The 20,562-nt window shown below is 37.9% G+C and overlaps 8 protein-coding genes across 9 annotated transcripts; 6 read left to right on the top strand and 2 right to left on the bottom strand.

The window, feature by feature from the left end:
• Positions 1-11,995: 11,995 nt before the first annotated feature.
• On the top strand, positions 11,996-12,893 carry LOC6651192. Its single transcript, XM_002074065.2, has 2 exons — positions 11,996-12,356; positions 12,551-12,893. The coding sequence occupies exons 1-2, from the start codon at positions 12,088-12,090 to the stop codon at positions 12,891-12,893; spliced, it is 612 nt and encodes a 203-aa protein (XP_002074101.1). The 5' UTR covers positions 11,996-12,087.
• A 16-nt stretch (positions 12,894-12,909) lies between these two features.
• On the bottom strand, positions 12,910-14,617 carry LOC6651191 (tRNA (adenine(58)-N(1))-methyltransferase catalytic subunit TRMT61A). Its single transcript, XM_002074064.4, has 3 exons — positions 14,205-14,617; positions 13,677-14,135; positions 12,910-13,248 (listed from the first exon to the last, which is right to left on the bottom strand). Exons 1-3 carry the CDS (start codon positions 14,371-14,373, stop codon positions 12,932-12,934), a joined length of 945 nt encoding a protein of 314 aa, XP_002074100.1. The 5' UTR covers positions 14,374-14,617; the 3' UTR covers positions 12,910-12,931.
• A 57-nt stretch (positions 14,618-14,674) lies between these two features.
• LOC6651190 (60S ribosomal protein L34) lies at positions 14,675-15,489 on the top strand. Of its 2 annotated transcripts, none has more exons than XM_047012479.1 (3): positions 14,675-14,729; positions 14,848-14,919; positions 14,987-15,489. In XM_047012479.1, the coding sequence occupies exons 2-3, from the start codon at positions 14,855-14,857 to the stop codon at positions 15,417-15,419; spliced, it is 498 nt and encodes a 165-aa protein (XP_046868435.1). In that variant the 5' UTR covers positions 14,675-14,729; positions 14,848-14,854; the 3' UTR covers positions 15,420-15,489. The 2 variants fall into 2 exon arrangements, with proteins under 2 accessions (XP_046868435.1, XP_023035944.1); XM_023180176.2 differs by having other exon boundaries at positions 14,711-14,733.
• Positions 15,490-15,935: 446 nt separating this feature from the next.
• Positions 15,936-16,343, top strand: LOC111519413 (EKC/KEOPS complex subunit PCC1). The gene is made up of 2 exons (XM_023180180.2): positions 15,936-16,024; positions 16,082-16,343. The coding sequence occupies exons 1-2, from the start codon at positions 15,993-15,995 to the stop codon at positions 16,341-16,343; spliced, it is 294 nt and encodes a 97-aa protein (XP_023035948.1). The 5' UTR covers positions 15,936-15,992.
• Positions 16,309-16,784, top strand: LOC26529658 (phosphatidylinositol N-acetylglucosaminyltransferase subunit P). The gene has a single exon (XM_015176789.3). The coding sequence runs from the start codon at positions 16,309-16,311 to the stop codon at positions 16,780-16,782; it is 474 nt and encodes a 157-aa protein (XP_015032275.1). The 3' UTR covers positions 16,783-16,784.
• Positions 16,785-16,875: 91 nt separating this feature from the next.
• Positions 16,876-17,688, bottom strand: LOC6651188. The gene is made up of 2 exons (XM_002074061.3): positions 17,417-17,688; positions 16,876-17,354 (listed from the first exon to the last, which is right to left on the bottom strand). Exons 1-2 carry the CDS (start codon positions 17,546-17,548, stop codon positions 16,893-16,895), a joined length of 594 nt encoding a protein of 197 aa, XP_002074097.1. The 5' UTR covers positions 17,549-17,688; the 3' UTR covers positions 16,876-16,892.
• A 130-nt stretch (positions 17,689-17,818) lies between these two features.
• LOC6651187 (DNA replication complex GINS protein SLD5) lies at positions 17,819-18,910 on the top strand. The gene is made up of 3 exons (XM_002074060.3): positions 17,819-18,032; positions 18,093-18,546; positions 18,616-18,910. The coding sequence occupies exons 1-3, from the start codon at positions 17,913-17,915 to the stop codon at positions 18,735-18,737; spliced, it is 696 nt and encodes a 231-aa protein (XP_002074096.1). The 5' UTR covers positions 17,819-17,912; the 3' UTR covers positions 18,738-18,910.
• Positions 18,911-19,138: 228 nt separating this feature from the next.
• LOC6651186 (UMP-CMP kinase) lies at positions 19,139-20,157 on the top strand. The gene has a single exon (XM_002074059.4). It carries the CDS (start codon positions 19,223-19,225, stop codon positions 19,949-19,951), a length of 729 nt encoding a protein of 242 aa, XP_002074095.2. The 5' UTR covers positions 19,139-19,222; the 3' UTR covers positions 19,952-20,157.
• Positions 20,158-20,562: the final 405 nt, after the last annotated feature.

The raw sequence follows: 20,562 nt of genomic DNA, 5'->3' as shown, positions 1-20,562 counted from the left end.
ATTGTAAAAAAGAATCTAGTTTACTGCTAAAACACTCAGCACTAACAGCTGAAAAGTTTGAAATCCCTCTGAGAATTTAAATGTACAGTGGCGAGCACATGTGGATACATGTTTTGATACTTTGACTTTGAGTGACTGTAAAACCCACAAATATGCATTAATCGATTCCAAATTTTTAACAAAAATCCACTAATAATATATAAAACGAAAAAAAAAGAATTTTTTTCATTATCCCCTCCTTAGCGCGAATTATCCATAAAAAACTGAAAAATGAGCAAAGTATCCACTTTTCCTCGTATAACAAAACTTATAGATTAAGGAATTTTTTTAATATTTAATCCAAAGGCCTTTGGCTGTAATCACACTTTTAATGCGCCTGGGCATACTTTTCACCAATTTGTTTATCAATCCGTACGATAGAGTGTCTCCATTCCGCTTGGACTCGACTCCAAAGCTCGTCCAATGTCCTGGGCGGATTATCGTAGCGCGACAGTTGCGTCTTTAGCAAAACCCATGATTTTCGATCGGATTTAGATCTGGGCTTTGAGCCGGCCATTGCATCTTCAGAAAACTTTGATTTTCGAGCCATTCTTTTACAATTTTGGCCGTGTATGAGTTGCCCGTTGTATTCTTTATTTAAAAATGTAATATAATTTCTGGGCACAAAAAAAACACAAAAGTGTTAAGAAGAAGATAAAAAAATTGCTTTTAGAAGCAATTATTTGTGCAAATTTAAATTACATTGCCAGAGTTAAGTACTTATGTGTCAATGACGAATCTCGATATTCATAGTAACAAAGCCATTCAAAGTTTGAATGAGTAAGAATTTAGCAAGATGAAACCAAGCTGAAATGAATAAAAGTATTTCCCCAAGCAAAATAGTTAGAACATTCCCTCCAATAAATCAAGTACAATTTATTCACAATTATCAATTTAAGATTGATTTAAAATAGGTAAGGGAAAAACTTGCAGTTAAATGTTTATTCTAATGAGGGTATATAATTTGAAGCTGCTACTTGGATATATTTTTTTGGAAAAATCAAATCAATGGAATAAAAGATTTAAAGCGATGGGCAACATTGTATAGGAACTTTGATGATGATTGAAAAATGGCGATAATGGAAACGAAGAAGAGGAAGATGGAGGATCGCTGGTAAGGATCATTTTGCGATTGTCAGTATGCCTGTCAAGTGGGAAGCCTTCTTTTGCCACTGACACTTGAAGTTTATTATACACTGACATTTCAATTCTGATTGGGATGATTTCAACAATTGAAGTGGCTGGAAGACTGGAAAGACAAAGGCAACCAAATCAGTTGCGCTGATAGTTGAAATTGATTGATCGTTGTATTTCCATTGAGTGATTGATATAAAAAAAAATATAAGTATATAAGAAAAAACAAACTAACCAAAGCAAAAGCCATGAAGAAAACTGAAAATTGCCCAAGAAACAATAGTTTCAATTACAACAATAACACACAAAAAATATGCGCCCCAAAAAAAACATTGAATAATTGTAAATGAGACTGAAGACTTGAAGACCCATGGGCAAAATCTAGATGAAGTTGGCGTTTCTCTTACTCCTACAATCTCTCTCTTTCTCCCACTCTGCCTATCTCACTCTCTCTCTCTCTCTCTGACTGTCTCTCTTCATTTTCTAGAGATATTGAAAGCTATGCTAAAAATATTGTTAAGCAATGAAATATTATGTTTCCAAGGTGTTTGCACGCTAGGCCCAAGCTTGAAGGCTCCAACAGCAACTCCGTCTTCATTCCAAGTCGTCCCTCTTATCAAGATGCCTTCAATATGCCGTTTAGGACTTTTCATTTGTAGCCATTTAAGCAGTTGCTGTTGCTGCTCTACTAAAAAGAAAATTCAACCAAAGGTTCGCCTTGGTTTTCTCCTTTTGAGGTCCCCAATGTCAGTGCAACATTTTTTGTAGTTACATGTTGAATGTAGCCGCTTCTTCCTCTTCTGCCTCTTTTGCTGGTGCTGCTGCTGCTGCTGCTTCGAATTCGACCCGTTGCCGACACTCGTAAATTATAATAAATTATGTTGAAACTGATTATTCCATACAATTTATGAGGCCCTTTTTGTTTTGAAGTGGGCGTATGCACTTTTATTTTATTGTGAATGATGATGTAAGTGATGTTGGCAGGCACAATCATTTTTAGCTTTTCTTAGTTACTTTGCTAAGGTTAATGAGTTAGTAAAGGCCATAAGCTTAGTCAGACCATAATGGGGCTAATTTTAAACTCCAAATATTAGCCAAAAATTATTGCAGATTTCAAAAACATTTATAGATACATATTTCCGTAAAGTATCGAGTCAATTTAGACAATTCGTAATTCCCTTTCGTAGTTACCACAATTTGATCAAGACCAAGCCACCGGCTCAGCTCAAGCCATGTAATCAGCTCTCCTTCTTCTACGTTTTCTGCCTCTCAACAAGTATGCAATGCCAATCAATAAACTTTCCCAACATGCCGACGACGAAAGCAACTTGGGAAACGGCCAAACTGAACCCTGAGAACTAATTGAGCCATTTGGATTGGTCTCTCCTCTATGATAATCGTTTGTGATGCTGGCCCGTTGAGTTTGAGGGGTATGGGTTTGGGCCTGGCCAACGCCTTTGCTGCTGCTGCTGCTGCCTGAGACTATGTCAACTCGAATGTGCAATAAAATTAAAGTTTTGTTTATGAATGGAATTACAATGACGACGACTGCAACGACGAACAAGCCAAGATAGAGAAACAAAAGTGGCCAAAGCACAGCTGGAAATCGAGAGTCGAGAGTCGAGGAGAGACTTGGCTCAGTTTCACAGACACTTCATCTAAATGTCAGGCCATATCTAGCGACACTCTATACTCTCTTTTGAACATTTTGGTGCGGATTTCGCACTAATCCCGTGTAGTTACCCTCTCTCTGTCTCTCTCTCTCAATTGCAGTTGCATGTGCAAGTCCAAGAAGTTGTCGTTGTCGGCGGCTCTTTTGGCGGCTGCTTTGGCCAAAAGCCAAATCAATTGAGCCGCCTTAACTCCCCACACTGCTTCCCCCACACACAAAACGAGCCACAAACAAATGACTTTGCTTTGCTTTTTCTTATTTTTTTTTTGTTTTTGTGTTTTTTTTTTCTGCTATGCTGATTTTTTCTGCTGGACCTGGAGGCTCTCCTCTCAAGATCATTAGTATAATTTAAGTAAATTAAACGCAGCGATTAGGTTTGAGGATACAAACGGCAACGGCTCCGCATCGTCCGTCGACGAGAGACTTGAGGTTGGAGTCCACCAAGTCGGCGAAATGCTTGTGTTTATTTAAATTTATTGTAACATTTTCTTTGGCGATTTCAATTTGTAAAACAAGCCAGCAAACAAGCTGTTAAAATATAATGATTGGCACCAAAAAGAAAAGAGAGGCAACACAAACTGAGCGGAGAAACCAATCGTATGGCCTGAGAAGGAGGATTTGGATATGGATATGGATGTGGGTTAAACTGGCCGCATATGCTTATCGGTCTATAGCATTTACTATAAATTTATGTGGCGTTTAAGCATTGTCCTCATATGCTTATGCTTATGATTGCTTTGCCAAAAGAGTTTTCGAAGTTTTGTCGAATGCATAAACCATTTGGCATTGAAAACTTACATTGTGTTTGCTTCGCATTTTGTTGGTTATTTTTTTCCTTTTTTCTTCATTTTTTACAAGTTTCCCACACAGACAATGGGCCATAGCGACAACTGCAACTGCATCCATTGCAGCAGCAGCAGCAATGCAAGACTCCATCTCCTTCAACAACTTCAATGTGCAATATGAGGAGGTGAGGCAAAGTGAGTCCAACTCCAAACTCCAAATGATACAGAGCTCTCACAAAAGCGACCAGACAGAATTACAAGCTCAGTGGAACAATGCCCAGACAGTTCATAATCAAATACAGTGGCAAAATAACTTCAATTCAATAGGTATAAACGTTTTAAAGTTGGTTTTACTGAATAATGTTTCAAAATGGAATGTTTCATTTTAGGAATTCCGTAGGTAAAATATACTGAAAGTTCTTTAATTTGACTCAGAATTTTGTTACTTTCAATACAAATTCGTGAAAATAATTTAGCAAATCAAAAGCCTGAACAAAATGCTTACAATTTTGTATTTCTATTAAATTTTTGTAATTTAGCATAATCAAAATACTTATAACTTTTTATTCTCACTGAACTTTTTACCAAAAAAAAATTACTTACAGCTTTTTATTTCTACTAATTTTGTTGTTAATTTTAAAAGAAATCCATGAAAATGATTTAGCCTGATCACAGTACTTAGGAGATATGGGGATTTTAGGGGATATGTTTCCAAATTTTAAATATTTTAAGCATTAATTTTTATGTTCTTGCTTGATAATTAAATTAAATAAAACTTTTGATGCTTAAAAGCCGTTGTCCGATTTTGCTTTAGATAAAAGCTTTGCCAAGATTCAATTACCAGAACGTTAACCAAATTATCATGTATTCTGCTGCTACAATTTTAGAAGATTGGTCAATAGGGACTATGTAAAATTAAATAAATGTTTAAGCTAAAAAGCATACATAAGTGCAAAACTAAAATTGAATTAAATGAATCCACTGTGCAACTGTGTGTTAGCAATTGACAAAAGTTCCAAGTAAATCGCATTTACAGAGCTCAAAACCGCAGCACCCAAACCAAACCAAAACAAAAGAAAACAAACCAAACAAACAGTCAGACGGACAGACAGACACAAAAAGAGAAACAGCAATTCATATTTGCTCTGATTTATATGGCGTCTAGAAGTTTTCCATTTTTATTATGTATCATTATGATTATGACTTTTTCCCAGGCGAAACTGCTGCACAGCACACAAAAAAAAGACACAAAAAGCCAAGAACAAAACGTAGAGGAGGACCAAGAGTAACTGCATTCCCCACAGTAATCAATCAGCACATGAACGAAAGAGAATACAGTAGACGGGACTTGGAGCAGAAGTAAAGTTCACTGAAGTTGGGTGAAAATTAATGTTCTTTAATTTGCAAGTTTGTGTTCTAAGTCTTTCGTTTTCTTAACCGCCACACACAGTGAGAGAAGAAGTAGATGGTAAACAGGGTAAATGGGGGCGAGCGAGTTGCAGTTTGCTTGTTGTTCTTGTTCTACAGAAATGTCATTAAAGCGCCACACACACTCACACACACACACACACACACACAGAACAGACATGGGCGTAGCGAGGGTGTGGCAAGGCGAGCACCACTCCTGGGAACACTTATTAAATGGATTATCTACTTCTTCCTCTTCTTTTTCTTATTTGGGGCTTGCCTTTCAAAATTCCAAACAAGACAAAATTTCTTCTTAGTTCAAGTTCTGAAGAAAATATTTGTAAAATTTCAATACTATAATTATTAAAATAAGTGAAGGTGATTTCAATTACTCTAATATAAAGCAGAATAAGCTATTACCTTGAAAATTCTAGCAGCAATTACTATGCCCTTTCGTGTGGTATTTATGGGTAACATATATACTTATCTGAAGAATCCAGATCTTATTTATTTGCTGAGCTCAGATCGATTTGCTTTTTAGAAAACAACCTTTCTATAGTTAAAGGTAATAATATTTTCGAAAATGACTACACCCCTGGATTACAGAAAACTTCCTTTTGTTGCTGTTGTTGTAGGGTGCGCAATTATTTCAGTACTCGTCTCTCGAGTTGTTGTTGCTGTTGTTGCTGTTGTTGTTTATCTCTCTTTCAGTTAATGTCAATTGTGGCATCAAAAGATCTGCATAGCTTGATATTCTAATTGCTAAAATTGTTCCTGAAAGCCATGCCCAATGAATAATCATTGAAATACGCCTGAATTGACAACAGAAAGAAAAAAAATAAAAAGATACCAAAACCAAAAAAAAAAAACAACAAATACACCCGCCTGACTTTTGCCTTGCCTCTTCTTGGTGGTCTCCTTACATTGTGTGTCGCACAGCCGAACTCAAACTCTGATCGCAAATCGCATCAAATTTTTTTTTTTGGTTCTGCACTCGTTTTTAGCTGGTTCAATCCTCATTCCCGTTGCCCGTTTGCATGTTGTTGTTGTTCTTGCTGTTGTTGTTGTGGCTTGTCTTTGCTTTTCCATCAGATATGAAAGCTGGAGCAGCGCGTTGTTGTCGTCGTTGATAGTCTCTCCATCACCGTCGTCCTCTTCACTGGCAACGCAGTTTTTCGCCTTGATTTTCTTAATTAAATTTTTGCTACGCTGTTGCCCAAGGTTGCGCTCCTCTTCCTCATCATCATCATCAGCAGCAGCAGCAGCGGCAGCAGCAGCAGAAAGCCTGTGGATGTGAGGCGAAGGATGATGATACTGTAGATGATGATGATGTGTGTTTTATAAGCCGTTCTCCTCCTCCTCCCCCTCCTTCTGCTCCTCCTTCCCCTCCTTGTCCTCACCGTTGTTGTCGTCTCTTTGCCTGCACTAAACTGACGCAGATTTCAGCTGGTTGATTAGCCTTTCTTTTTGTTTTTTTTTTTGTTATTGTTGACTGGCTTGTTGTTCCAGTTGTTGTTGCTGTTGTTGTTGTTAACACACTCCCACAATTTGGTTTGGGTTTTTGGCTCTCTTTTTAAGGAGCCCCGATAAGTACGTGCAACAAATATTTTTAAGGCAATCAACTTCGTATATACATACAAACCCAATTTCCCACTCATTTGCAAAGCCCAAAAAAAGAAAATCCCCCACAACAACAACAACAGCAACAGCAAACCAAATGCCATTTTGGTTGCCATTGACACCCATGCAATTGTTGTTAATTAATTAAAAAGCTAACAAAAAAAAACAAATAATGCAACTTTAGACGATTGCTTTGACAAGATAAAATGGCAAACTCAAGATACTTTTTTTCAGCCCGAATGCAATAAATTGTGACAAAAACAAAAACGCGGCAATTGCAGCAGCAACTGGCGAAGGCGACAAGGTGTGACATTGACCCTGGCTAAAGTCAAATCACAAAACGTTATCTTGGCAACAACAACAACAACAGCAGCAGCAACAACAATCGGCAGCAACCATTAAATATTGCATTTAAAAGTGCATTTAATAAATGCATATAAAACAAAATAAAAATAAAAACGAATAACAACAGAAAATTGGAAAACCTACTTGGCAACAACAAATGAATTACACTCTGCTATAAATGTAAAAAAATAATTGAAATTTCCGCAAAAAAGATTCTCAATGTGATATAGCAGAATGGATCTGATCTACTACAAAATAAATTCGAAAATTTCCTGGACCTTTTATGGACATTTGTACAAAAAGAATTTAAGGTTTTAAGTAAATTTCAAATGTGGCTTAAATATTTGTTAAAATCTGATTTTAAGCGATTGATTTTGATATCTCTGGATCAAAGATGGCTAAGAGTATTAGCGTTTAAAAGGACTCTGACGAAAAGGAAGAGAGGGAGAAGTCAATCGAAAATTTTCGAATTGTAAATGAATATGAAATGAAATGAATGTTGATTTACATGTTTCATTCATTTCAAGATCTTATATATAACTTTTATAATATACATAATATATATATGTATTATGTAATAAGTTTAAAATTTTTTAAATTTAAATTATTGTTTGGAAATTTATTTCCGTTTGCAATTGTCAATTAAACTAAAAATATTTATCAGATGACCAAAAAGACAATTTAGTTTGTTAGCGACTCAAATTTATTTTTAAAAGACAACAAACAATTTTTTGCCCTACAATTTTGAATACATTTTGAATTAAATTTTCAACCAAAAATCATTGACTATTTTCCAATTTATTCAATTTTCTTCAATATATTTGCATATTTTGACTGAATGGATACATTCAAGTTCAAATTTAGTTGTTTTTATGGTTACTAAGTCCATCCGTTTAATTTCTTACATATTTTTCACTAAACTTAGCAAAAGTTTTTTTTGAGTATTTGAAGATCTTGAGCAATTCCATAGTTACTCATGTGGCAAAAAATTACTTATTTATTTTGTTAGATCATTTCAATATGTGAATTGTGCTTTTATGTCCCAGAAGGTCCTTTCACTTTAAAGATTATTGTTAATTTCATGTTATTGATTTAAAAAAAAACATCCCATTCATATTTTGCTCAATGATAGAGAGTTTTTAAAATTATTAGGCAAACAATTTTGCTGATTAGTGTTTTTGGAGAAATAACTGGCTAACAGTCAGGGCCAAATTTAACCTTGTTCACACAAATCGCAGACAGTTTTGTGGTTGCTGTTGCTGTTGTTGCAGCTGCAGGCCATGCCACTTGCAACAGCAACAACAATATAGAACACACAGCTGTGTTTGTGTGTGTGTCTGTGTGTGTTAGATATAACCAAGTTGGTTTTATAGTCAAGTTTATTTGATTTCTTCTTTTTGTGAATTTTTGCATTTGCCAATAACAATTATTGGCCATTAGCCATTTGGATTTTCTTTTTTTTTTTTTGTTGGAAAATATTTTTTCATTTTGATTTGCAATTTTCTCACGGCTCTGCGATGCAAGCAACGGGCAGCGACATAGGGGGAAAACGAAATACCTTTCTCCATTGATGCAATTGGTTTGTCAATTGAATGGCAAAAAAAAAAAACCAAAGATCATCTTCATAATTAGCCAGCAGCAGCAGCAACAACAACAACAACAATTGCAACCATCAGCAAATGGTGTTAAAGCCTGAGCACAAAAATGTAATTTGTTTTCACACAACATAATCAACATGATAACCCCAAGAGACCAAAGAAAAATATGGTGAAAAAAAAAGTCGGAGAAGAAAACGTCTTTAGATTGAGTCTAATGATGATAAACGCTTTTACTGTGAGGTAACTATAGACTCCTGACACCGACGCAGATGGAGAGAGAGAGAGAGAGAGAGAGAGAGTGGGACTGCAGAGAGCGAGAGACGTCCTCAACTCCAACTCCAACTCTGACTCTGAGTCTGACTTTGGGTCTGTCTCTTGGCTATGGCTTTGGGGTTGCTAAGGCACCTGGTGATGATGGTGGTGTTGGTGGCGGTGGTGGTGGTGGTGGTGCGGGGGAGGCCAATAATAAGTCAACATTCCAAGGCGTGTTAAGAGATGCTCGATTAAATGCCTCAATTGTGGCTCATATTGAACACCAACGGGCAAGCAGCCGACGACGACCCAAAGAGTCAGCCACAGCCAACATCGACACCACACACCACCTGTCTGCAACAACACAACACAACAAAAAAAAAGAACTACAATAAATACAATGAAACAACAACATGAAAAAGACGACTTTTGGTAGAAGAAGAAGAAGAAGCAGCAGCAGCAGCCAAATAGCACGCCCCCACCAACGGTCAACATTTTCGATGATGTTGCCGTTGTTGCAGCAATTGTTGCCGTTGTTGTTGTTGCCTGACTTTTAGCACGGAGACTAAAAGACCTGGCAGAAAGAGTCTTCGGACTGGGCGAAATCGTTTAGTGTCGTACCTAACTAAGAAAACGTATTTTCAATATCGAAATTATTATTATTAGCTGACAGCAAATCGCAAGTTTCAACTGACTTTTTTTTGCCGGCTCATGTTGTAATAAATGGACAGAGGCTTATACGCCCCCTCTCCCTCTCTACTTCTTTCTCTCTCTCTCTCTCTCTTTCTATCTCTTTTTGTTGTTCTTTATTGTTGCAGTTGTCAGTACTTAAAACAAAAAGCCCCACATTGTGCAATGCGCTACATAATATTGAGGTTTATATTGTTTTAATCTAACTAAAACTATAAAAACCATATATTAAAATATTTTGCATTTAAATGAGTTAAAGAATGATTTATAATATTTAGAATCGTCTATGTGAAATCTGTTTTGCCTAAATGTAGTAGAAAATCAATTTAAGTTATAATCTTAAGCCTTTCTTTAACTTTTTGGTCATAGCTTCTAGTTAATTTTTTTTTTTTAAATATCAGGAATTGCAAACAATATTATTTTAAAAATCTTTAATTGCTAAAGAACTTTAAGAGTTTGATAAAATTTGAGCTATCTTTTTTTAAATTCTTTCTTTTTTCGATCTACAAAGTAAAATCAACTTTTACTTTACTTCTTTGACTTTATTTTTACACTCTATTGCCCGATTTTAAAGTTTTTCAATTTTAGATACTTTAATTTATTACAGTGTATATGAAGATTCACCAAAACCGAGACCAAACCAATGCTTAACCTCGCTCTTAGAGCTATCAACATTTGTGGGTCTCACTAAAGGTGAGAAATTGTCTACATATATAGCCAGAAGGGGCTAACAAGTTGCTGCCCCTCCAGCACACACACACACACACACACATCTACGTCAATTATATGGCATTTTATAAATATATTTTCAATCAAAAATTATCATTATTTTTAACATAAAAACCAAAAAGCAGATATGCATAAAGTAAGCAGGTGTTTTGCGAACAAGTCAACAAGTTGTTACTTGTTCCTCTCTCTTACTCTTGGCCATAACAGGAAAATGGTGAAAATCTTTATAACAAAGTGAAGCAGTTAAATCAATGGGATGAGACTTTCCCCACCCCGTTTCCAATGTGCTTGCTGCCCAGGTATTTGCTGTGTTTTGTGTGTTTCTTAGCAAAATTCGTTACAGTTGTCCGATCAGCTAACAAGATAATTTATTTCTCTTATTTTTTTTTTGTGGTTTTCTATAGACAAATACAAATAATAAACTTAGCTGTGATAAGCAACACGTTGCTCAGTATCAAATTACAGATCTTCCAATTAACTGACCAATAAGCGGCATGGCCTTTAGAAACATTCGATAATAGTGCCAACTCACGCCCCCCAATAACAAAAACGTAGAAAATAGTAGTACATAGTAGTAGATAGATGGGTAGGTAGGGGCACAGTAGGGGGAGGCCAGCAACATGTTGCTGCAACAATAACAATGGTTAAGCATTTTGTAAGCATCGCATCAATGGGGGGCTAATAAACTTCAACTAATCTTCAAGCTGAGAAAAATTGCCCAAAGATCATCTTTAACAAACATAATATTTGACATGACAGTGATAGGTCGATGGAAAAACGATGAAAAACATTAAAATGTTTAAAATCATAAGGTTTTTTATTCAATCATAAGATATTAAAGCTCTTCTTGAAATGGGAGTTTTTCTTCTATCTTCTTTGGTTTGCTTCTTTAGCAGTTAAGATTGTTAGTTAAATGTCCTTTTCAAAAGTATTGAAAAAGCAAACAAAATGGCTCATTCAGAGAAAACCCTTAATGGAGGTCACGCTGAGGTCTCTCTTCAATCTTTCATGGCTTTCTAAAATTTCTTTCTTTTTTGTGTATTGAAATATGAGTTCAACTCCTACTTGAAATCAATCAAAATGCAAATACAAATACAAAATGATATATAAAGAAATATATGTGGTCTAAACAAGTATTTAGAACGGCAGCAACAAGTTGGCAGAAGTTTTTTTTTTCCTTTTGCTTAGTTGACATATGAACAAGAGGGGCAAATGGGGTAAGAGGCAAATGCCTGATATGCAAGAAGAAAGGAACATTTGCCGCCACACCACATCAGCAAGTTGAAGAGTTGCAAGTTAAGTTAAAGCGGCTACTACACAGAAAGAACCTGGCGATTGGAATTGCGACCGGGACCTAACAAGCAGCAGCAGCAGCAACAACAACAACAACAGTAACAACAGCAGCAGCTGAAGATGCATTGAAGAATTATGTAACTAACTGCAGCGGCAACTGGACCTGAGCCACAAATTTGCAAGTCAAGTCACTCGCAAGATGTCACTCTGTTTTGGCGGATAGACAAGCCTTTTTGGACAGCTGAGCAAAGCGACCGCCGCCGCCGCCGTTGCCATTGAACTTAATCTGAGCATGATAGTGCAATATTTGTTGAGTGTCCCACAGGCAACCTGCCGCAGTTTGCCGCTAACAATCCGCCCCCCTCGCCACTCTCCCTCTCTCTTTCTCCCACTGGATCCTGTTGTCCTGGCAAGGTTGTTATGGAGGCAAAAATAAAATTGTTTGTTTCTTGTTGTAAACATATGTTTGGCAGAAAGGGGATTTTTAAAATGCGTTCATTCGTTTCAATTTGCTTAGCTAAAGATGATCTCACGACGCGACAAATTGCTGCAACAACCTTGGGAGGATATGCGTTATGCCCACCATCGGCAGAAGGTAATGTCTGCCCGTCCGGCCATCGATATGAATACACCACGTCATCATGAGCACGTCCAACGCAAGTGGAAGAAGCAGCAAAACGAAAGGGAACGTCAACAGCAAATTGAAAGGGAAAACTTGCGTTTACTCCAGAAATTGGGTGACATTATGAGGACCAAACGTATCAATAATCTTTGGCTAGAACCGCGTCCCAAGTGAGTACCAAATAAACATTGTCTTCCTCTCTCTCTACCTCTCTGAGGTTTCTGCTAAAGATTTTAGCAGATTTTCCATCATTTACTTAATTTAAATTGATTTTGTGTATTTAAAAATCTAAATCTTATGATTCTTATACCAAAACGGACTAGTTTGAGTTATCCATTGCTCATTTTGTGGTGTTTATTTTTAGTTTTCTAAACCGCGAGAAGCTTTTTCCATGTCGTCCTTACTCAAGTCTGCCGCAAGTTGTCACCATTTATGGCAATCAACCGCCAGGACCATTGATCTATGGCATGTTGCCCAAACCGACTGTTGTTGGCCGTTGTCCCACCTGCAATGGCAATCCGGAACGCACTGAAGTGGCCATACCCGAACAACGTATTCCCTGGGCACCAGCACGCAAATCCTCGAACCGTAAGACTCAATCATCGCAGATCCAACAACGTTGCTATCATTGTGGGAATGTGAAGACCAATGAACGTAAATATTTCGACCACGACCATGATGATTATTCGTTTTCATATGATGAATGATATTTTCGAAAGAGAGTAAAATTTATAAAATCGATTTTTTATTTGGCTATGTTGGGAGGGAGTGTGGCAAAGGTGAGAAAACCCGTGTGACCGGGCAAGATCTGAGGATTACTTGAGGTTAGATACTTTTTCGATTCTTTGTTGGCTTTATTATCCTCATTGATTGTTGGCGTCTCGCTGGTTTTGGGAGATTTAAGGAACTCCAAATCAATGACAGGCACAGTACGAGTTTTAACCACGTTCTCCTGTTGCAACACCTCCATGGAGCAGATCTCATTGAATCCCAATTTGGTCAGTTCTTGAATACAACGTTGTGACTGCTCAATGCAGGGTGAAAACGAACAAAAGCGACCGCCTGCAAAAATAAATAAATAAAAATAAAATCAAATAGTTATATATGCAACTAAATCTGCTTAAGAGTTTATCCAATTGGAAATTATAAACGATTCTTTCTAACAATTGCAAGCTGCATTTCCACTAATGAGTGACAAAGTTGCCCAGGCAACAACAGCAGTATCCCGCGTCCTGCCTTGGCCACATCAGATGTCAAAATCAGGCTCATTCAATGTCAAGCTCAATGAAATGGCAGCCACTGACTGACTGACTGACTTGCTGACTGACCGCTACGCTTGGGACTTCAATGGCAACAGGATTTTACCATGCCACTGACTGAAAAGGGCGCTGACAACTTGTTGCCTGACTACGTTCGATCTGTCTGTCTCTATGTCTCTCTTTCTCTCTCTCTCTCTATCTACCTCTTCCCCTTTTATGATCCTCACTTACCCGACAACTTTAACGCCTTAAAGGCATGCGGCACTGCCAAATCCGGTGAAGGTAAATCCAAAAAGATGGCATCCGCCACACCATCTAACTCGCTGGTGAAACCCAAATTACATACATCCCGATGATAAACGGTCACAAACTCAGCCAGACCATGCCTTTTGAATTCCTCACGAGCTTGATCGGCTCGTGCCTCATGGAAATCAAACGTATGCAGGTGTCCAGTGGGTTTTAAAGCACGCAGAAAATAATGCGATAACGATCCCGAGCCGGTGCCCGACTCAATGACTACAGCACCAGGACGAACTTCCAACTGATGCAGGATCATACTAATATCGGGTGTATAGATGATTTGTGTGCGATGTGGTAGAGTTTGAGTCCACAATTCGGGATTGGGCTGTAAGACATAAGCCCAGCCCTTGGAAAGCTCCACACGACTGCCATATTCGACACCAATGATACCTACAATGGGAAGGGTATTTCAGTCGTGTTGGTAGGAAAAATATATACACAAGTAGACTTCGAACATACTTTCCACTTTTAACGATCCATACGATGTCTGGAATATGTTGGCTATCGTTTCGCCCTTTTTGTTCACTATTGTGGGCACTGCCTCAATGGCATGCATGGAATTCACACTTAAATAGAGTATAACAACATCGCCTTGTTCTATATGGGTTTTTGGTTTCAAAAAACTCATTGCGGTGAGATCTCGTCTTTACAAATGAATTTCTTTTTGTTTTCAATGATATTCACACAGGTATTCCTTTATATAGATTTAATAAGTATTCAGAAACTAATTACACTGTGATTCTATATAATTTTTTAATTTTTTATTTTCTTTTATTTCACCGGCGTGGAGTTCCCGCTCGTAGCGAGGTTTTTTATGATCGACATTTGTCAACACTACCAATCAGCTGCTTCAATAGAAAATTAGCCAACACTAAAAAATCATTTTTCTAGTATTTTTCTTAAAACATCTAGTATTTTTACGACTGAAAATCCTACGGTCACCTTGTTTGTCTCTCTTCCGTTTCCTTTTCCCGTTTATTGACGGTAAGTAAGTACGAAAATATTTTTGTACGGCATCTCAGCTGGAAGATCCGCAATTTTAATTAAAATGTTTATTTATTTGTTTATAAAAAAACTCTCAATCACTTGAAATGGACTAAAGCCTCAAAATGGTTCAACGCTTGACTTTGAGAAGACGTCTGTCGTACAACACCCGGTCTAACAAGAGGCGCATGTGAGTATATCTGAAATTATCAGTTGCATTTTGAATGGAATTAATATTAGTTTGTCGTTCCGAACAGTGTCCGCACTCCTGGCGGCCGTCTGGTCTACCAGTACGTGAAGAAGAACAAGACCGTCCCTCGTTGTGGTCAGTGCAAGGAGAAACTTAAGGGAATCACCCCCTCCAGGCCAAGCGAGCGTCCCCGCCTGTCCAAGCGCCACAAGACCGTCTCCCGCACCTATGGCGGTGTCCTGTGCCATGGCTGCCTACGTGAGCGTATTGTTCGCGCTTTTCTCATTGAGGAGCAGAAGATTGTCAAGGCCCTGAAGAGCCAGCGCGAAGCTCTGGTGAAACCAGTCAAGCCCGTCAAGAAGGTTGTGGAAAAGAAGCCCGCCTCTAAGGGTGCTGCTGCCAAAAAGACTGTTGGCAAAACTACCGGCAAGACTGGAGTGAAAACTGCAGGTGGCAAGAAACCCGCACCCAAAGGAGGCGTCTCCAAAGCCAAGAAGTAAATGAGAATTATTGTTTGAGACCTTTAAGCAATTTTTATAATAAAGAAAACTATTAAAAGTGAAACAAGTACTTGCGGATAAATGTGTAGTGACTAAAATCTATTAAATTAAAATGCAGCAAATTAGTAGATGCAAAATAATACTTTAAATAAATAGAATGCATATGTTTATATGCCATTTAGCCAAATCAGATTCAAGATTGAACTACTAAAAAGATAGAATTTCAACTGATTTTCGTTTTAGTTGGAATAAGACTTAGTTATAGAGTCGTCCTTGTTCTTCATAATCCTTTAGACGTCCTTTCGCTGTTTGTGTCTGCCAATTCATGCGTATAACTGCAGTTCCGATGGTATGAGTCCTTTTGAACCGATTTATTAAAATTATTTTATTTATTTATTAACTTTCCATTCTTTCAAAAAAAAAAAGTGTTGCCACATCCGAATTGTGACAATCAGCTGTGTGAAATGGCTAAAATAAAGGCCAAAACAAACGGATTTGGGTAGTGTTGAAAAATACTAGAGTGCAATCGCCAGAAATTGCAAAAAGTAAATTGCGGTAGCAAGCTGCCTTACAATGCCTGAAGTTCTCCAGAAACTTAATGAATCGTAAGTAAATATATTAATATAAGTGTTTGAGTGTAAAGATTTAATTCCAATCTCTAGAACGATACGAGTGCCCTTTGAAACGCCCCGCTTAGCCGAGATTGCTTACCGCGTGCTTAAAGTTGACCAGGAGCCTCGCCGCAATTTCGTGAAAAAGACATTGAGCCTGGATCAGGAGAGTCTTGTGGTCCATTTCGAGGCGGATCAAGTAAAAAACTTACGTACAGCCATTACTTCGTTCTTTGAGTGCTTGCTTTTGTGTCAGGATACGATAAAACAATTTGACAATGCCGGAACACAGCCCGGCACCAACTCCGCATAGAGCCATCTATGGATTCGCCTTTTACTTGTTATTCACAGTCCTATTTATTGTCTATGTGGCCTGGGCATTCATACCCTTGGAGTTGGGTTTGCATTCCTATTTGCCAGATAAATATTTTGCAGTGTTTATTCCTTTCCTAATTTTGGTGTTTGCCTGGTTCTTCGCTTTTCTGATTTATCCGGCCATAAATCTATCACTGACTGTTAATGTAGATTCAATAGCGTCGATAGTGGCTCCAAAACTTGTGTTACCCAAGGGTGAAGAGTTTTCTGACTGGTCGCAATTAAAACAAGACAAAGAGAACTCGAATAAGTCAAAAATTCGCAAGGACCCAATTAATTGTAATCTATGTGGAACCATACACAAGCCCATAGATCGTTCACCTATAGCGCCATTAAGATTCATGGATTTAAGTGATGTAAATAAAGCTTATCATTAAAATTTGTAAGGTTTCATTGCACCTTTGTGGGATTGCATATTGTTGCTCAAGAAACCAAGTGACCAAATATTTAAATAAGTTGCACTGCTAGGCTTTAGTTATTTTTTTTTTTATTTTCTTCGCACTGTTGTCCAACCATCTTCGGGTTCTACAAATTCATCAGCCTGTTTTTTACGGGCTTGTGACCGGGTCATCATGCGTGAACTGCCTGCTGCTTCCTCATCGTCATCGCTTTCGGCCATTTCCATATCATCACCGTCCTCGTCCATTTCCTCATCTGAAGAGGAATCTCCCTCGATGGGCGTATATGTGATTTTAACGTCTGGACGAAGCCAATCTCTACCCGGTGGTAATTTACTTAATTCTAATTCAATCTGTGGATATTTGTCCTCTACAGCCAATTGCTTATAGCGCAAAAGATTGCGACAGATCTCAGGTATGGAATTGTCATCACACAAAGTATTGAATTCTTGATCCATTAGCTCTTCTATAACCTCCTGCAGTTCGCCTTGCGTTATGTTTTCATTGCCGATGCAATATTGGTACGTATAGTCCATAATTTGAATGGCCACCTTTGGGATGGGAGGATTTAAGGTTAGAAATCTCTAAGAATTCCCTGCTCATATGGACTCACCTGCTGTCCATTACGTCCTCCCATGCCATGTTCAACGGCTAGGCGAAGATCTTGCCAATTGTTGAATATTTTCTCAACAATTAGGCGAAAATTCTTTTGGAACTCGGTTTGTTGTTGCGCGGTGCCTGCCATTGCATGTGCTACGAGATTAGCTAGAGATGAGCGATATTTTGTACAATTGTTACCTGTCACAGCTAATTTAAAGTCACATGAAATTCACGGAAATTACACATTCGTTAATAAAATTGGTGACTTTACGAACAACTACTTGGATATGAGAAATAGACAAAATTCATCAAATTTATACTTCCATCTACAAGAATTTTACTAGTTTATGAAATTTTTCTGTAAAATCACGCTTTTGACAAAAACTATAGTCGGCGATAACAGTTTCTTTGGAACAGTGTTGTAAAAGCGAAAACCTGTTGCTACCAGCTGATCACTTTTGTTTATTTGCGCCAAAAAACATTGTTATTTAGTAAACAAAAAGAGAACCATGTCTGATACTGAAACTCCGGCCGAGCTTAATCTCAGCACTGAACCAGACTTGGCTCACGCGGTTGAGGAAGAAGAGGAGGAGGATGATGATGATATGGAACAAATTACAGCACAAAAGGTAAACAATTTTGGTAATACTTGAGTTGTGGATAACCATACGAGTTTTCTATTTTTTAAGGTGCTGGAAATCCTTGAAACTGCTTGGATTAACGAAACAAATGCCCCCGAGCTTCTCCAACACCAATCCGACATGTTGGAACTGATGATCTCACAGGTATCGCATATGGAGGAGCAAATGCGAGATTTGGATAAAAATGATTTTCGTGCCGTTGTTCACAGTATGGAATTGGAGCGTATACGTTATATTATGGCCAGCTATCTGAGATGTCGCCTGCAAAAAATTGAAACCTTTACTCAATATATAATCAATCAGGATGCTGCTCGAGAACCGGATGATAAACGACTCTCGCCGGAAGAAGCAAAATTTGCCCAAGAGCTCTCCCAGAATGTGGATGAATATTTCCACAAGGTGGCCACACAATACATGCCCAATCAGCAACGCGGTGAGGCCGAGCAAAGAATTATAACACCAAATTTAATGAGCCATGTTTTTCTTAAGGCAAACGTTGCAGGTAAGTGTAGGAAAATCGTCATATTTGATGGAATTTTTCTTGAAGATTTTCTTCCTTTATATTTATTAGTGCCTGCTGTAATAGTTGGTGTGGATGATGAGGAAGTGGACTTGGCTCCAGGTTCTCAACATATTATACCTTATCAATTGGTGGCCGATTTGATCCAGACAAATAAAGCACAATTGATTTAGAAAACAAATGAGCTATTTAAACTTCGATGCCTTTCGAATTTGCCGCCTGTTGCTGCACTGTGGTTTGACATTAGACAAGAAAGATTTCAAATTAGTCGAAAAACCCTTTAGGTTTAAAACAATTTAAGTAATGATTTTATGTAGGTGGAATAAAATCACTTTGTAAGCCATTATATCTTCGATTCTTTGTACTTAAGCGTATAGAAAAAAAACGAATAGAAAGCCCGCTCTTAAGACCAACGATATTTTTAATTGGCATTTGACCCACTGTACTCGCCACACAACTAACAGCTGTTATTGAGAAAAAAGTAATGTTAAGAAATAACTGAACCTGTTGGAAAACTAACAGAGTCCGCCAAAAATAAAAATGCGCATGTCTTCTTTCGCGTTAGCAGAGTGTTAACATTTTCAATTTGTTGTCTTTTTCTTTGGGCTTATGAACTAAAAGCCAATTTGAAAACAATACTTTTATACTTTGCATTTGGATGTGGCGGGCTATTACGCGAGCGGCCGTGAACCTACCCGTACCCGTAACGCTGACGCAGCAGTTGCAACGACAACATTCCACGAACCTCCACCTACTACAGAAATTTATCTACACTAACAAAGTCAGCGGCATAACCATGGCCAACGAGACACCAAAGGTCGTTTTTGTTTTGGGTGGTCCAGGAGCGGGGAAAGGAACACAATGCTCCAAAATTGTTGATCGATTTCAATTCACTCATTTATCAGCTGGCGATTTACTGCGAGAAGAACGCTCGCGTGAGGGCTCCGAGTTTGGTTCGCTAATTGAGGATTACATACGTAATGGAAAAATTGTGCCCGTTGAGGTCACGTGTTCGCTGCTGGAGAATGCCATGAAAAATTCTGGCAAAACGCGTTTCCTTATTGATGGTTTTCCCCGTAATCAGGACAATTTGGATGGCTGGAATCGGCAAATGGGAGACAAAGCTGATATGCAGTTTGTTCTGTTCTTCGATTGCAGTGAAGATGTTTGTGTTCAGCGGTGTCTGGGACGTGGCCAGAGTGGTTCCGGCCGGTCCGACGACAACATGGAGAGCTTAAAGAAGCGCATTCAAACATACAACAATGATTCATTGCCCATTATCAAGCACTTTGAAAATGACGGAAAGGTGAAGACCATTGATGCTAGCCCCGATGCCGACAAGGTGTTTAGCGAAGTGGAACGTGTGTTCGTGGCTAGTGGCTTTTAAGAGCACCTCAATTGCAATTACTCTGAGTCTCTCTTAGTGCATGATTGGTTAATTGTCCCGATTCCACATTTGTGGGTCGATTTGTGTGTGCGTGTGCGTAGCAAGGGATTCCCTTCAATCCTAGAAAATTATGGCATAATTCTTATCTTAACTGTTCTTATCTATCCAAATTTAAATATACGCTTGTTATGATATTAAAAAACGTATGTTTTTTGTCGCTTATTACTTATAAAGTGAACTGAGAGCGCAAGTATTTTCCATTAAGTTAGAGATCTCTCTTAAATTTCTTTCAGCTGTTTCTAAATGAGTTTTAGGTCAACAAAAGGTTAAAACAATTGCCACAACAGCAAATAACATTTACTACTCTTTGTGATAAACAAATATTAAAGTTAACCAACTTGATGACGCGTTTTCGAATTTGTTAGAATATTATTTTTGCTGTAGCTTTTAGAGCTTTTCTTGCTAATGGAACTTTTTCTGTGAAATATTTTTTACATATTTACTAAAAATGTATTATTAAGTATCAAAGAGAGCTAGATTATATACACAGTTCAACGATCTACGAGGTATATGAACATTTAGAGCATTTTTTAGTATCAAAGAGAGCTACA

The sequence above is a fragment of the Drosophila willistoni genome, chromosome 3R (assembly GCF_018902025.1).
Source record: "Drosophila willistoni isolate 14030-0811.24 chromosome 3R, UCI_dwil_1.1, whole genome shotgun sequence".
NCBI classification, from domain to species: Eukaryota; Metazoa; Arthropoda; class Insecta; order Diptera; family Drosophilidae; genus Drosophila; species Drosophila willistoni.
Note: the sequence above shows the minus strand (reverse complement) of the source record. Positions and strands in the feature narration are given on the sequence as shown.

What these genes read in the sequence shown, in the direction of transcription:
- LOC6651192 (XM_002074065.2), top strand. Translation starts at nt 12,088, where the DNA reads ATGATCTCACGACGCGACAAATTGCTGCAACAACCTTGGGAGGATATG. An exon ending in TGGCTAGAACCGCGTCCCAA is followed by an intron (nt 12,357 to 12,550) that starts GTGAGTACCAAA and finishes GTTTATTTTTAG; the next exon opens with TTTTCTAAACCGCGAGAAGC.
- LOC6651191 (XM_002074064.4), bottom strand. Translation starts at nt 14,373, where the DNA reads ATGAGTTTTTTGAAACCAAAAACCCATATAGAACAAGGCGATGTTGTT. An exon ending in TGGATCGTTAAAAGTGGAAA is followed by an intron (nt 14,136 to 14,204) that starts GTATGTTCGAAG and finishes TTCCCATTGTAG; the next exon opens with GTATCATTGGTGTCGAATAT. An exon ending in TAAGGCGTTAAAGTTGTCGG is followed by an intron (nt 13,249 to 13,676) that starts GTAAGTGAGGAT and finishes TTATTTTTGCAG; the next exon opens with GCGGTCGCTTTTGTTCGTTT.
- LOC6651190 (XM_047012479.1), top strand. Translation starts at nt 14,855, where the DNA reads ATGGTTCAACGCTTGACTTTGAGAAGACGTCTGTCGTACAACACCCGG. An exon ending in CGGTCTAACAAGAGGCGCAT is followed by an intron (nt 14,920 to 14,986) that starts GTGAGTATATCT and finishes CGTTCCGAACAG; the next exon opens with TGTCCGCACTCCTGGCGGCC.
- LOC111519413 (XM_023180180.2), top strand. Translation starts at nt 15,993, where the DNA reads ATGCCTGAAGTTCTCCAGAAACTTAATGAATC. An exon ending in CTCCAGAAACTTAATGAATC is followed by an intron (nt 16,025 to 16,081) that starts GTAAGTAAATAT and finishes TCCAATCTCTAG; the next exon opens with AACGATACGAGTGCCCTTTG.
- LOC26529658 (XM_015176789.3), top strand. Translation starts at nt 16,309, where the DNA reads ATGCCGGAACACAGCCCGGCACCAACTCCGCATAGAGCCATCTATGGA.
- LOC6651188 (XM_002074061.3), bottom strand. Translation starts at nt 17,548, where the DNA reads ATGGCAGGCACCGCGCAACAACAAACCGAGTTCCAAAAGAATTTTCGC. An exon ending in GAGGACGTAATGGACAGCAG is followed by an intron (nt 17,355 to 17,416) that starts GTGAGTCCATAT and finishes CCCATCCCAAAG; the next exon opens with GTGGCCATTCAAATTATGGA.
- LOC6651187 (XM_002074060.3), top strand. Translation starts at nt 17,913, where the DNA reads ATGTCTGATACTGAAACTCCGGCCGAGCTTAATCTCAGCACTGAACCA. An exon ending in AACAAATTACAGCACAAAAG is followed by an intron (nt 18,033 to 18,092) that starts GTAAACAATTTT and finishes CTATTTTTTAAG; the next exon opens with GTGCTGGAAATCCTTGAAAC. An exon ending in TCTTAAGGCAAACGTTGCAG is followed by an intron (nt 18,547 to 18,615) that starts GTAAGTGTAGGA and finishes TATATTTATTAG; the next exon opens with TGCCTGCTGTAATAGTTGGT.
- LOC6651186 (XM_002074059.4), top strand. Translation starts at nt 19,223, where the DNA reads ATGTGGCGGGCTATTACGCGAGCGGCCGTGAACCTACCCGTACCCGTA.